This window comes from Bolinopsis microptera, chromosome 9 (genome assembly GCF_026151205.1).
Source record: "Bolinopsis microptera isolate Bmic1 chromosome 9, MBARI_Bmic_1.0, whole genome shotgun sequence".
Classification (NCBI taxonomy): Eukaryota; Metazoa; Ctenophora; class Tentaculata; order Lobata; family Bolinopsidae; genus Bolinopsis; species Bolinopsis microptera.
The window spans coordinates 9,266,386-9,282,024 of NC_087080.1; the positions used below are offsets into that span (position 1 = coordinate 9,266,386).

General features: G+C 40.3%; 4 protein-coding genes across 9 annotated transcripts in view; 1 reads left to right on the forward strand and 3 right to left on the reverse strand.

The window, feature by feature from the left end:
- Nucleotides 1–12,071, reverse strand: part of LOC134820861 (hemicentin-1-like) — an 81,796-nt gene extending 69,725 nt beyond the window's left edge. For 4 of the 6 annotated variants that reach the window (XM_063831503.1, XM_063831502.1, XM_063831501.1 and 1 more), the window contains exons 1-4: nt 2,995–5,156; nt 2,318–2,418; nt 1,740–1,899; nt 1,480–1,515 (exon numbers count right to left, since the gene is read on the reverse strand). In XM_063831503.1, coding sequence (XP_063687573.1) covers nt 1,480–1,515; nt 1,740–1,899; nt 2,318–2,418; nt 2,995–4,303 — 1,606 coding nt within the window. In that variant the 5' untranslated portion in view covers nt 4,304–5,156. Of the gene's footprint in view, nt 1–1,479; nt 1,516–1,739; nt 1,900–2,317; nt 2,419–2,994; nt 5,157–11,892 lie in introns of those variants that run through there. The other 2 variants (XM_063831504.1, XM_063831505.1) reach the window with 2 other exon arrangements.
- The window catches only part of LOC134820871 (uncharacterized), a 1,079,557-nt gene that overhangs the window by 109,168 nt on the left and 954,750 nt on the right, over nt 1–15,639 (forward strand). The window lies entirely within an intron of this gene.
- On the reverse strand, nt 2–1,039 carry LOC134821002 (uncharacterized; the record flags this gene model as incomplete). Its single annotated transcript, XM_063831668.1, has 1 exon — nt 2–1,039. A coding segment is annotated over exon 1 (1,038 nt), but the record flags the coding sequence as incomplete, so codon positions are not given.
- Nucleotides 12,973–15,639, reverse strand: part of LOC134821380 (mucin-2-like) — a 99,629-nt gene continuing 96,962 nt past the window's right edge. Inside the window, exons 3-4 of the mRNA XM_063832123.1 lie at nt 13,670–15,607; nt 12,973–13,148 (exon numbers count right to left, since the gene is read on the reverse strand). Coding sequence (XP_063688193.1) covers nt 12,973–13,148; nt 13,670–15,607 — 2,114 coding nt within the window. The remainder of the gene's footprint in view (nt 13,149–13,669; nt 15,608–15,639) is intronic.

The window sequence follows — 15,639 nt, forward strand, 5'->3', positions numbered from 1 at the left end:
TTGCCATGGTTGTACTTGGCGTCAAAGTTAGTGTCGGAGACAGGGTAAGATACGATGTCGAAAATGAGCTCTCGGACATGGTCACAGTCGTAGGGGTCGCAGTAGGGACGGGTGACATTGAAACACCTGAACTGCTCGAGCTCTCTCCTGTCGAGGACGACTTCTCCAAAGACGACGACATTGAGGAAGTCTCCAAACTCTGGCTACTCGAAATATCGCTCCTGCTTGAAGATATTCCTGATTCAGAAGATGCTGTTTCCGAACTGATGGTCAAGGATGTTCCAGCTGACGACGTGGATTCCAGTCTGATCGAAGACCCTTCTGAGGACGACGTTTTGGTGTATGATGACGTCCTGTCAGTGACCGAAGATCCCATTGATGACGACGACATTGTCATCGGAGTAGTTGTCGGTATTGATGGCAGCGATGGCGAAGATGTTGATCTGTCTGTAAGCTTGATCGTTGGTTCTGATGAGGTGCTGACAGGTTTTCGGCTGCTTCCCGTGACAGGTTCCACCCGCGTGTCTGTCACCTGATCAGTGGAAGATGTCGAGGATGTTTCACTCTTACCGCTCGTAACAGACGAACTGTCTGTCTTTGATGACGAAAATTTGGTGGACGTCGGTTCGGCAGACGTTTCCGTCATGCCGGTATTCGTCCTCAAACTGGGCGACGACGAAATTGTCACATACGATGTTGAAAACGAACTGCTGACAGTTCTTGTTGCTGTCGTTGGCGTTGCAGTCGGGATGGATGATAAAACCGAAGAGGAAGAGCTCGTGGTTTCATTATCACCACCTTTTGCTCCACCACCTCCATCCACGTTTTTCTTGGTGGTCGACGATGACACCGACGACGATCTGTCCAGGGAAGACGACAACGACAAACTTCCCCCACTCGACGTCGTTTTGGTTTTACTAAATGTAGGTTCTGCTGTGTTATCTGGTCTACCCGTATCAACAAGAGAAGAAATTATAGGGGTGTTCCAGCTACTTACCCGAATATCTGTCAAACTTGTTGATGATAAAACACTGAACATCGCTGATGATTCTGATAATAGAGGAGTATGAGACTTTAACGATGGCCTGATTATAATGGTGTTTCCTGTTGAACTGACAGCGGAAATAGTTAATGAATTTGTTGAAAACGTCCTTGGCGTTGTTGTTGGAATTGATTTATATGAATTACTTGATGAACTACTAATTTCATCAATTATATCGCGGGATGTCTGTAACGTCCTTGATGTTTTATAGATAGTGTCTGTATAAATTGTAGTCCTCCCCTCATCCACTACTGAGGAGGTGCTAAAAGTAGTCTGTGGAGTGTAAGAAGCTGTAGTTGGTCGTATTAAACTAGTGTGAGTAGTTGATCGCACAGTCGTGTAAACAGTGTCTCCTGTGTAAGTAGGGAGTTGTCGGGTAGAGGTTATTGTAGTAGGTGTCATGGTTGGTATGGTGTGTGGGATTGAGTTTGACGTACCTACGGCTGGGCCCTCGCAATTCACATGTTCTTTCTCTGAAATTAGTCGAGTGTTACTTTTTTTGGTAAACTATCTGCATATAGAAGGTCGGTCCATAATAATCTAATTCAGCGCGAACATTTTCGATGTTATATTTTCTTCAGGTTAGAGCCAACTATTTTTTTCTCGTAAATGTTCAGGAAATTTCTGAAAGATGGAAAAAATCTCGCAGGTCCTTCCATTTTATCACGAAAATTTTTCGCTAAGATATTTCACTCACGTGTAACCATAACCCTGATAGTCTCAGACTTCTTGAGTTGTTTCACGCTGATAGTCAAGTCTCCAGACTCCCTAACGTTGAACATCCTGAGCTCGTTCTGTTTGAGTGTCCGGACCACGTTGTAGAACGGCTGGCTCTGCCACGTTATCGTGTAGCTGCCCTGGAAGGAGAATATTTTGAGTCGGTTGATTCTTAGTTATGTTTATATTATGTTTACTTAAATTAAAATTCTTTCATTTGATTAATATGATTATATAATAAATTCCTGTAAAATAAGGAACGTAGAGATTCTTAAGTATTATTAATTAAGTTAAGAGAACGTCAATTGTTAGCGCATGTATTTGTTCCTGCGTGTTCGAGGCGAAATATTTTCATGTAAAACATAGGCTTCCCATACTCTTATAGATTTGTATGTCGTCCATAATTTGCTGTAAGCATTTATATAACCAGCATGATATGTTGATGACAGGTTTTTAACAACAGCGTTATGTTTTAGTTATTATGAATTTAGCCAGATAAATACTTCTAACAAAACCTATCATGGAGACCAATTATTGGTTTAAATTAAATTAAAATACCTCGTAAGGGGATTGATCACTCTTCTTGACCAGCTTGATATTGACAGTGGTGTCTGAACCGTAGCACACCGTCACATCCTGTACTAGCAACTCGTACTCTTCTGAAATTGAGAGATAATATTATGTTAAAACACAATTCTCAAAATTTCTCAGCTTTAAACCACGATTGAGTATTAACTAATGCGTCAACACGGTTAAGAGGTCATGCTATAACCTCACTGTCACGTGACCCCAGTCAAAGTGAGTTAAAATGCTATTAATAGACCTCCAGACATGGAGGTAAAGGGCGTAAACCTGGGAGAAATAAACTTGGTAGTAAAGTTGAAAATTAATTAGGTGTCTCCTAGTTAGGTGTCTCCTAGTTAAGTGTCTCCTAGTCTTAGTGAGGCAGTCTGATCTAACCGTTTATATTGAAGATCTAGACACGATAAATCTCTTGCTTTGACGAGATCATATTTTTAATGTAAGGTACCGGCAAGATATCATTATCAAACTTAAAGTTTAAACCGAGTTATATTCTTTGCTTACTTTAATTCCTTAATCTTCTTTAACATTAATGCTAACTCAAAACTTCAAAACATGCGTGTGAACACGGTAAAAACGCCCACTTAACAGAATATTTAAGAAAAATTAAAACCCAACAAACACTCCCTGAAGCAAAGGGACACTCTCGTTACCTTCGATGTTGTCAACAATAACAGGAGGAGTGGTGGTGATTACTATAGATTTAGTAACTGTACTCTCCGGCTGTGGAGAGGTTTCCTTGTCTTTCTTGGGACCAGTAGTTACACTTTCAGTCTTGGGACCGGTAGTTCCCTTTTCAGTCTTAGGACTTGTGATTTCTTTGTCTTTCTTGGGACTCATGGTAGTTACGCTTTCAGTCGGAGGACTGGTTATTTCCTTGTCTTTCTTGGGACTGGTAGTTACACTTTCAGTCTTAGGACTGTTAGTTTCCCTTTCAGTCTTGGGACTAGTAATTTCTTTGGGACCAGTAGTTCCCCCTTCAGTCTTAGGACTTGTGATTTCCTTGTCTTTCTTGGGACTGGTAGTTACACTTTCAGTCGGAGGACTGGTGATTTCCTTGTCTTTCTTGGGACTGGTAGTTACACTTTCAGTAAGGGGACTGGATATTTCCTTGTCTTTCTTGGGACTGGTAGTTACACTTTCAGTAGGGGGACTGGATATTTCCTTGTCTTTCTTGGGACTGGTAGTTTCCCTTTCAGTTGGGGGACTGGTAAGTCTTTCAGTCATAGGTTCGGTTACCGGGAAATCTTTAGACGTAGTTACCACCAACTTCTCAGTTGAGGAGCCAGCATCTACACCAGATGTTGATATTGGAGAGTCGCTTGCGTCTGAAGAGACAATCTCCCTAGGAGTGGAGGGTAGGTCTCTTGTGTGTGGAGCTAATGACCGGGTGGTGGTCGGTAACACCTCTGTCTCCAGAACCTCTGTTATCTCCGTGGTCTGAGGCAGTTCTTTGGTGTTGATGGTCTCAGTGACAAAGTCTCCGCCGGTGGAAGTAACACTGGCAAAGTCCCTGGTGTTCGCCTCGGTGGGAGTGACACTACTCTTCTTCCTGGTGGGAGTCACTGTGGTCTTCTCCCGGGTAGGGGTAACTGAACTCTCCTCTCTAGTGAGGGTGATCGGGTCAACAACTGAGGTGGGCTCCACCATGTTCCCACAATCTGTAACGGACAAGTTAAAGAAGGTCAGAGTAAACTCATCTTCACTGTGGACCAGGTAACTATACAGTTCACTGTCCTCAACCTGAGCGTTAGTAAACACCAGAGTTCCGTTCTGATGGACCTTATGTCTCCCATCCCCCGGAATATTCGTCCAATCCAACTCCGGAGTACTGGGGTAGCCCACAAAGTCAGGAGTGATAACAATGTAGTCTCCGATACATTTCTCCACTAGTTTGGGGAGGTTGGTGTAGCAGTCGCGCGGATCAAGTGTATAGAGGACGCTAAGCACTACCCACAACATACATAGGAGTCTTCACAGGATCACTGGTAGGGTTAGTACATGCACTCTGCTGGGGAGATTAGAGGTACTTTAAGGGGTTAATTTAAAAAACCTTATCTAGTGTACATAATAAGTCTGACGCAAAATAACAAACTAAGGTATAGCAATGTAATATAAGCGAATATAAGCGAAGGTTAAACTTAAGTCGGCTATCAACATACAACTTATTGATATTTAAAAAATGTCAAATATAGGTATGCCATCAACATGAAACTTATTAAACAAAAATGTCAACGATCGGCAGCAAATAAATGAGACGGTCGACTCTGGTAAGAACATTCTCGTCGGAACCATATTAATTAGGCAACATTCTGCAACACGCGTGTCACCACCAATTATACAACGATCCGACATTCTGGCGGGCGTAAGAGTAGGAGTGTAGGCCCTTGAAAATGTTATATATATTATACAGCCTACATATAATTTACTTGCAAATGTGGAATATCCAAGTAGTATACAAATGTAATCTAGGGCTATATCCCCGAGAACCGCATATAGGTTTGTAAGGTTACTGAGTTCCAAAAAAGAAATGTTTAACAGGCTCAACGTGGCTTGATACAGACACTATGCGTCAGTGGTTGAGAGTAGCAAATACCAGGAGAGAGGCAGAAGGGTGGTAGGAGAGGTTATACGGCTGCTGACAACCTGGCTCAAGCCTCAACATGTTAGGAATGTGAAGCAAATGTGGAGGATAGGACTACCCAGTACAGTGACAACAGTGACTCGTTCGAAACAAATATCATGGATACTCTAAAAACTGTACGTTGGAGGCAACTAGCTGTTCTAGAGAGAGGAAGAGGGAAGCTCCTCTCTGTGGAAATGCGTTTGGTCGGAAGACTGCTAAAAGAAACGTGCAGCACACCTAATATTATTTGGTTGGAAGACTGCTAAAAGAAACGTGCAGCACACCTAATATTATTTGGTTGGAAGACTGCTAAAAGAAACGTGCAGCACACCTAATATTATTGGTTGGAAGACTGCTAAAAGAAACGTGCAGCACACCTAATATTATTGGTTGGAAGACTGCTAAAAGAAACGTGGAGCACACCTAATATTATTGGTTGGAAGACTGCTAAAAGAAACGTGCAGCACACCTAATATTATTGGTTGGAAGACTGCTAAAAGAAACGTGGAGCACACCTAATATTATTGGTTGGAAGACTGCTAAAAGAAACGTGCAGCACACCTAATATTATTGGTTGGAAGACTGCTAAAAGAAACGTGGAGCACACCTAATATTATTTAGGAACAGGTTGGAAGACTGCTAAAAGAAACGTGCAGCACACCTAATATTATTTAGGAACAGGTTGGAAGACTGCTAAAAGAAACGTGCAGCACACCTAATATTATTGGTTGGAAGACTGCTAAAAGAAACGTGGAGCACACCTAATATTATTTAGGAACAGGTTGGAAGACTGCTAAAAGAAACGTGCAGCACACCTAATATTATTTAGGAACAGGTTGGAAGACTGCTAAAAGAAACGTGCAGCACACCTAATATTATTTAGGAACAGGTTGGAAGACTGCTAAAAGAAACGTGCAGCACACCTAATATTATTTAGGAACAGGTTGGAAGACTGCTAAAAGAAACGTGCAGCACACCTAATATTATTTAGGTTGGAAGACTGCTAAAAGAAACGTGCAGCACACCTAATATTATTTCCACGTTACCACTCCGCTATGTAGGATGAGCTTATAATAACACCTGCCCGGCTCGTCAAACTAAAAAATGGCGCTGAAAACTACAAAGCAGGTTGAGAAAGTTACGAGCTGCTACAAAAACACAGAACCACCTGACTTAGTGCCCTGGACGTGTTGAAGGTTCTACGAGTCAACAGGTCATATTTCACATTGTACAGTAGGTTAACTATTGGTCTATTAGAACCCGCTGTGTCGGGTACCTATTATTATTATTATGGGTTGGAGTCTACCAGGGAGACGTATCATTAACCTGCCACCACCAGTAATAACATGCCAGCTGGAAGACACCAGTAATGACATGTTAACATGCCCTTTAACATGCTAGTTGTAAGACACCAGTAATAACATGTTAACATGCCCTTTAACATGCTAGTTGTAAGACACCAGTAATGACATGTTAACATGCCCTTTAACATGCTAGTTGTAAGACGCTGCTATATAGAGGAATGCTGCTGCTGCTGCAGGTTGGGCGGGTTCTAAATGTTACGTACTGTCAAGTCAGGCTTACAACAGTCGGACAGTAGCAAGTACTGTCAAGTCAGGCTTACAACAGTCGGAAAGTACGGTGGTTGTATCGCGCGTTAAAATTGAGTTATATATCAGTTATTATATATTACTTGGTACATGCTTAGGGATACTGACTGAGGGTGTTCACAGATCACACCTGTCATTAGGTACAAAGTAGATTTCTGACGAAAATAAGCAGAGTGACTTTATGACAAACTGTGTAACTTTGTAACTTTGTGACGGGTCTCAGACTCGATAATATGGAAAATCACGAAACACAATTTCATCAACACTAAAAACTAGCATATTCGAGATGGATCTAAGGTATGAAAGTAACAGGGACGGAATAATTGAGTGGTTGAGTGGTTGGTAACTTTGTGTCACGTATATCAAAGGGTGGGGAAATGTCAAAGACACCGCAGAGTGCTTCAATCAGTCAATATTGGAATATTCATAAAATAACTGTTCCATGCTTACCGATCATATTGGACAGATATATTAAATATTCAAAGAAAGTAGACACGGCATACACCATATCAGAATATGTGACATTTACTTAATTTAGAAATATCTACAAGCCAAATAAGGAGGATTCATGATTGCTGTAAAAGCGTTATCTTTCTACCGATATTCCGATACGGACCCGATAAACCGGATGATAAATGAACCGGAGACAATAGCAATCTATGTAACAGTACCCTACCACACTACCTTTAGTAAGGCTCAGTAATTCAACTGAAGTACAAGATGAACATAACAGAAAGTTGTAACCCAATAATTATAAAGCCCCTTACGTATTGACCAAGTCTTCCTACCCGACCCCGCCTGGCACATAATTCGATATCAGCTCCTCCGAATCACGAAATTAATCTGCATACACAACCCTGGCAGAGGTTGACCAGGTAACATGAGGGGACAGATTACTTTATCATGCGGGAGAAGCTTATACCTTAAACCTGATTAAGGCGTAAATCGATTAGCAGGGTGGATTGCAGATGGTTTTCAGCGGTTGGATGGTGGTTAAAAGAGGGGGACATGAGTAACAAATACTCATGACCCCCCCTCCCCTATTATACAAGATGTATGCCACTTTACAACTGCAAGTTTACAATTTTCTGGGTAGAATTGTCAAGGAATCTAGAAAAGTGGGGACTAACTATCAGGAAACGATCTTACTACAAACGATCACATTCGAGCTGTTTTAAACTAATTACAACACTACAAATCTATTGCATTATATTTATTAAGCGTTATTACAAACTCAAGATTTATATCCTTAAACTAGTTATATAACAAGATTCTACCAATTATTATAAAGATTTTATTGGAAATTTGAACACTCATTCGTCTGATTGTGGGAAATATTTATTTTTGACATTTGGATGTTCCTGGTGAAATTATTTGGAACTTTACATGGTACATGGTATTGGTGGTGGCAATAGAAATCCAGATATTGAAAAGGCGATAAAAGATGAAAAGAAGCCGTCTAGGATTCTAGGAGCCGTCCTATCCACTGAATCAATAATACTTGTTATCAGTTTCAGATCACTCCAATAATCAATATGCAGTGCTGCTGCATGATATAGTGCAAAAACTAACACAAAAACAATCGGAAAGTAAAGCTGAAATCTATTTAAAATAATGGCAGACACGTAATTTCTAGATACCAATCTTATGAACTGTTCACTATGTAGAATGCAGATACTTAACATGTTTTAAAGACGATTTTCAAGCACAAGATATTGGTACTTTTATGGATTCAAATTTCAAAAGTCGAGGTTAAGAAAAGACAGTGAAGTATTCAGCGTCAAATTCTTGGATAAGAATAGAAAAATCCAAAAACTCCGAAGTTCAAAGCTGACAAACACAAAATACCTATATATCTTCAGATCCTAAGATTGTACGGAGACTGTACGTAAGACTGTACGGAGACTGTACGTAAGATTGTACGGAGCACAATACCGCTTTAACAGAGCCTGATGACTGAATTGCATACAAAGATTATTATCGGATTATCTGTGATATCACACCCAGCCTGGCATTTAGAAAGCGTTTACTGACGAGTTTATCACTTCCAGCACTCATCACTTTATTTTATATACACCGCTGGAGATAAGGTTCTGTCGGTGAAATTTAATAAACTAAGTAAGTCACCAACTTTAATTTAATAAACTTAGTAAGTCACCAACAAACCTATTTAACCTATATAACCTATATAACCTATATAACCTATATAATCTATACAACCTATATAATCTGATAATACTATTATACTAGCTAGCATATACGTTTGCGATTTCTATGATTTGAGAATTCAAAGTCTGAGTTTCCGGAACAATGTGTATATATACAATTAGATTAGGCGTGGGTACTAGGCGGGAATTCAAGATCGTGTGGCGGAATATATTTTATCAACAAACAATATTTAAATAGCGATTAAGAACAAAATAAGACATGTAGGGTTGAAGCAACTAGAAGAGCATTTTGGAGCAGTACATCGTCATTTTCAGGATGTCAATTCTTGACATAAGATGGAAAGTATCAAGCAGGATTTTAAACTTTGATGACTGGTGTCAAAAACGTAGAGCACTTAAGATTTCTTTAGACTTATAAAGTGTCTAGCGAAACGTGTACTCCTTATGAACTGAGAGAACTTAGGCGGTCAAGAAAGGTGAAGTTGAACTTCTTGGCCGCATAAATCTAAACTACAAGGAACGCAACAGGAATTCTGAGTAGTCATAGCGAAAATCATGATGGATAATTGTTTCTTCTTACGTATTGTATACCAGTATAGTTTTACATGTATCTAGATAGATCACTCAATTGAGATTTTATCTAATTATGAGTACAAAATGTATCTATAAAAACATTGGTACGTGCTCCTCGCATGCCGTTCCCCCTACACGTATTTCCACCAGTTGGGGTGAACTTGTCAAACTTCCGCACGTGTTTAACCACAATCCAAGTAGCGCACGAAACTTCGGCAGAGTGATCGGACTTCTGTGGGCTTATGGGCTACTTGGATTGTGGTTTGACAAGTCGAACTTCAGGGCTTGTCGAAGTATGCTACAGTGTATCCTAATTCCTACATTGCGTGTCAAACCACAGGCTTGTCGAGCTACAGTGCGTATTCCTATCATGATTGCATGACTTATATTACTATTATTACTTATAGTTAGTACTGACTCTGAACAACTCTCAAATTTCAACAAAATAAACCTGAAACCCCTAGAAAGTAAGGTGTGAAGGTGACGCACTACTTGTACCGCTGACTATACTGCACAACATATACTACCTGCCTCCAAAAGTGGTCGGCACAAACGATCGTTCTCAACCCGATCTATTTTTAGCTATGAAGCAATAGAGGCGTCCCTCGAATTCATGCACATAACGGCAGAGAAATAAAGTGTATACTTTATCCTTAGTTCAAGAATCATGCGAAACAGCCAAAATCTTAAATTTTGACCGAGGAAAATACACAAACGCTTAGGTTAATTTATTAACATAACACGGACAAGAGTAGACGATCAATGTTTACAATTAATGTGTAAATATAAACTAAATGAATGAACTACACCTAATATACAGCAGCAGGAAATGGTTTGGTGTAGCCGCGTAAACCTGCTAAAAGGGGCGTCTGCGGCACTGGTGTGACATCATCACCTTAAAAACGCGGAAATATCCCTGAACTTGGAGTTTATTGGAAGTCAAGGAAGACTGAGGACTAGAAGTTGATGTAATCGAATTTAGAATTGGCCTTTGCGATATCATTGACACAACATTTATCATAAATTGAGTTTAGGTTTGTTTTTATAGGGCAGTGCAATTCATTTTATAAACAAGCACTACGTTTTCAAGGTTATAATTTATAAGTAAGTTATTTATAACGAGTTGTCGCTGTTTTATTAAATCACAACAATTTAAATTCAGAGGCGTGACGACCAAACAGTGTGCGTTAAAGTTTACCTACGATTTGAAAACTTAATCACACAATTAAGCTCGCTCGTTAACGTATGAAGTTATCTTTTGAAGACAACTTTGTTAGAAAAGAAACACACAGTATTTTGTCGAATAATAGAAATATTCAAAGCACACTTCCCCAAACCCAAAAACTAAAAGTGCTTACAAACTCTGAAACCGAACTCTCAACGGCACACACTAAATCTGCCGTTATTCGGCAGCTGGAGAAGTCACCCAACTCACTTTGAAGCCGGGCAGAACCTCACATTTTTGGAGTCTGGTTTTAGTTAGGGTAGAGAGACCGAGTGACACGAGGTGACAAATAACACCGCCTTGTTGGGAGAGAGATAGAGAGAGAGAGAGAGAGAGAGAGAGAGAGAGAGAGAGAGAGAGAGAGAGAGAGAGAGAGAGAGAGAGAGAGAGAGAGAGAGAGAGAGAGAGAGAGAGAGAGAGAGAGAGAGAGAGAGAGAGAGAGAGAGAGAGAGAGAGAGAGAGAGAGAGAGAGAGATGGCAGCTCAGCTTTATAGGTTTAACCCCTACACAATTCATGTTAGATACGCTGGCGTATCATTCGCTTGGCGTGGTATTCTCTGCAGTATATTGTAGGAATTCTTTGATATGTATTTGTGGAGACAGCGCTAACAAAGGATAGCACCAATATTATGGAATCTGTATAAGGAATGACGTTTGTATCATTGGTAACAATAACCTTGCCTTGTATCACTTTTATGTTACCAGAACCCCCTTCAAGTTCGATGATATTGTTTAGCTTAATTAAAATTTGTGATAAATTGACGGTATTTCGTGATATTTCTTATAATTGAGAACATTTTTTTGATTCTATTTTCGATCCGTTTCTATTCTGGTAAGGCTTCTGAATTACAAACTGTTAAATCAATAGTGCCCGTCGGAATTGTTCAACTAGCATGGAGAGAGTCCTCCTCTGCGATGTACGAGGAGGCTAGAAATTTTCACCACCAAGCCCTAACATTGCTATTTGTTAACCAGTTTAACAAATATGAAATGAAATGTTGTAACGGCTGGCGGACCTTGAGTCACGAAGTGATCTGACCGCTATATACGTCAGAACCGTCGGAAATTAGAGCAGCTCTGATATTTAGCAGAGATCATGTTTACTTATTAATCTATAGCTAGTACTATGTATCTATAAAAGATTAAAGACTTATATGATTCATAATTTATGATTATTCAATTGGACTTTCATCTTATCTCCTCGTTTCATTCTCAAACCGAAAAGTTACAAGCTTGACACCAGTTAAAGACTTTATCTCAGTTGATAGAGTTAGAGACTCTACACCCCAATTACAAACTCTAGCCCAGTTAGAGACTCTAGCCTAGAGTTACAGACTCGAATTACGAACCTTGAAGACACTGCTCTGACAGCGGAACTATAATGTCGTGTTCCAGACACATGGTCCGGTACAAGGCGGACAGTTCGCAGTGGTTGGTGGAGTGGCACACAGCGTCCATACAGTCGTAGTAGAACCGCCAAACTGGGACTTTCTGAAACGGAGCAAGTTTATTATTGTTCAACCTGCGAGTTTCAGCGACAGAAAATAGGTTAAAGTTGATAATCGAATGTGATTAACTAATTGAATATGATCAACGAATCTATTATGATTAACTAATTGAATATGATTAACTAATTTATTATGATTAATTGATTAATTGTGATTAACTAATTTATTATCATTAACTAATTAATTACCATTAACTAATTAATAAATAATGATTAACATACCGGGTTACATTGCTGAACTGGTATAGTGTAGTAGTAGTAGCACGTAGCAATCGCCTCGGATTTCAGAGTAGCATTCGTATCACACGGATTTTCCTGAAGTGTTGTGGACTTTTATTTTCTGAACAGCATTTTGTAACTGTATAAAAATCAGCGCACATCCAAATCTGAGTATATAAACTGATAAATCATAAAATTCAGATATTGAGAAAGAGTAACTTGAGAAGTTGCGAAAACAGCAGTTTTGTAGATGCTAACCTTTGTAGATGGAGTTGTAGGAAGAACCACTGGTCCTTTAGAAGCAGTTGAAATGTATTTTGTCCTGGTGACTGCAGTCTTGGTGTAGTACCAACATCAGGATCTGGCGTCGCAGAAACTGGTGTGTCAGATCCCGTCTGGTCAACTGCTGTGGGGTCCACCGTACGGTCTTGGCAGAATTGAGGAATGATACTGGCATCAAACAGACCATTATTGGCACATTCTACAGAGTACTCCTCAAAGAGTGGGCAATAACAGGATCTAGTTAAGATGCTGTCACATTCACACGTGTATCTGAAGAATACTTCCACGGGGTTGACGACCTGAAATATTTCAAACTTTTAATGTTAATTAATGTTAATTAATGCTAGTCTAGTTTATAGAATTTTATGATACCAATAGAAAAACAGGGCCGGCAAAACTTGTCACAAATAAATAATCTGGATTAACGGAACGATAAAGCAGGTACCTCTTGACATCTCTTGAACGCTGCACTGTCGTCAGTTCCAAAGAACTGACTGAATGCTTCCTGTGCCTTGTTGAACGAAAGGAGGACACACTTTGGTGACTCGGACGGTTTAGGAGTAACTGTTTCAACTGATGGAACTTCAGATGGAACTTCTGAAACATTACAAATTGATACTTTAGACAATTATTATTTGTATGCAATATGTGCATTTAGTGAAAGTAACATACTGCATCATAAGGTTTAATACTTAGGTCTTTAATAGTAGTTGGTAGTAGGAGGAATATCAAAATGTAAGCAATTTTCGTTAAAAAATTAACTCGAATAAAATTATATTAACCAGATAAATAGGGTGTCGTAGGAGTGACAATCTCGGTTGGTATTCCTGTTTGTGCAGTAGTATAGTCATTGTCTTCAACCGTCGTATATGGCAGAACAGACTCAGATGTAACTACAACCTTGGGGCTTTGAGATTTGTCTGTTATTATATCCTTTGTTAAATCAACCTTGGTGGTTATTCGTGGGGTTACTTTTGTTTTTATCTCCTCCGTGCTTTCAATATAATTAAAAGTAGTTGGAGAGATTTCGAAGCTTGAAAGTGTAGTTGGCAAATGTGGTCCTTTAGAGGCAGTTGATTTGTCTTCTGTCCGAGTGTCAATAGGTTTAAGTGTAGTACCGTGAACGTTGTCAGCATCAGGATCCGGCGTGCCAGTTGTGACTTCATCTTCAGAACTGTGTCCATCAGAAACTGAATCCTTCGTTGGGACCACAGTTGGAGGACCCTCGCTAATATCACTCTTGTCTTGAGATCCATCTGTTGTAGATTCTTTGACTGATTCTTCAGCAGAAGTGGATGGCTTTTCTGATTTTGGCGACCCATCTCTTGTCCGAGTATCAGTAGGTTTGGATGTAGTTCCGTGGACGTTGTCAGCATTAGGATCTGGCGTAGGAGTTGTGACTGTTGCATCTATTGATGGTGGATTTGTTTCAACGTCCGTAGAACCCTCAGTTGATGACTCGTCGGTCTCATCTGAAGGATGTTCAGTTGACACTTCAAAGCCAGTACCTTTTGTAGGAGTAATGGAAGAAAAACCCCTTGATGACTTTCCGGACTGTGGCGAAAGAGTTGTTGGCAAAGGTGGTCCTTGAGAAGCAGTTGATTTGTCTTTTGTCCGAGTATCAATTGGTATCGGTGTAGTACCGTGGACGTTGTCAGCATCAGGATCTGGCGTGCCAGTTGTTGCTTCCTCTTCAGAACTTTGTTCATCAGAAACTGAATCCTTTGTTGGTTTCACACTTGGAGGACCCTCACTAACATCACCGTTGTCTTTAAATCCATCCGTTGTAGATTCAGTCACTGATTGATCTTTAGCACTGGTGGATGGGTTTTTCGATCTTGTTGAAAGTGTAGTTGGCAAAGGTGGTCCTTGAGAAGCAGTTGATTTGTCTTTTGTCCGAGTATCAATAGGTTTCGGTGTAGTTCCGTGGACGTTGTCAGCATCAGGATCTGGCGTGCCAGTTGTTGCTTTGTCTCCATCAGAAACTGAATCCTTTGTTTGTTTCACACTTGGAGGAACCTCACTAACATCACCGTTGTCTTTAGATCCATCCATTGTAGATTCTTTGACTGATTCCTTAGGAGAAGTGAATGGCTTTTCTGATTTTGGCGAGACAGTTGACCCATCTCTTGCCCTAGTATCAGTAGGCTTGGGTGTAGTGCCTTCGACATTATCAACATCAGGATCTGGCGTGCCAGTTGTGACTTCATCTTCAGATCTGTGTTCATCAGAAACTGAATCCTTTGTTGGTTTCAAACTTGGAGGACCCTCACTAACATCATCGTTGTCTTTAGATCCATCCGTTGTAGATTCTGTCACTGATTGATCATCAGCACTGGTGGATGGGTTTTTCGATCTTGGTGAAAGTGTAGTTGGCAAAGGTGGTCCTTTAGAAGCAGTTGATTTGTCTTTTGTCCGAGTATCAGAAGGCTTGGGTGTAGTACCTTCGACATTATCGACATCAGGATCTTGCATGCCAGTTGTTGCTTCGTCTTCAGAACTTTGTTCATCAGAAACTGAATCCTTTGTTGGTTTCACAGTTGGAGGACCATCGCTAATATCACCGTTGTCTTTAGATCCATCCGTTGTAGATTCAGTCACTGATTGATCATCAGCACTGGTGGATGGGTTTTTCGATCTTGGTGAAAGTGTAGTTGGCAAAGGTGGTCCTTGAGAAGCAGTTGATTTGTCTTTTGTCCGAGTATCAGTAGGTATCGGTGTAGTACCGTAAACGTTGTCAGCATCAGGATCTGGCGTGCCAGTTGTTGCTTCCTCTTCAGAACTTTGTTCATCAGAAACTGAATCCTTTGTTGGTTTCACACTTGGAGGACCCTCACTAACATCACCGTTGTCTTTAGATCCATCCGTTGTAGATTCAGTCACTGATTGATTATCAGCACTGGTGGATGGGTTTTTCGATCTTGGTGAAAGTGTAGTTGGCAAAGGTGGTCCTTGAGAAGCAGTTGATTTGTCTCTTGTCCGAGTATCAATAGGTTTCGGTGTAGTTCCGTGGACGTTGTCAGCATCAGGATCTGGCGTGCCAGTTGTTGCTTCGTCTTCAGAACTTTGTTCATCAGAAACTAAATCT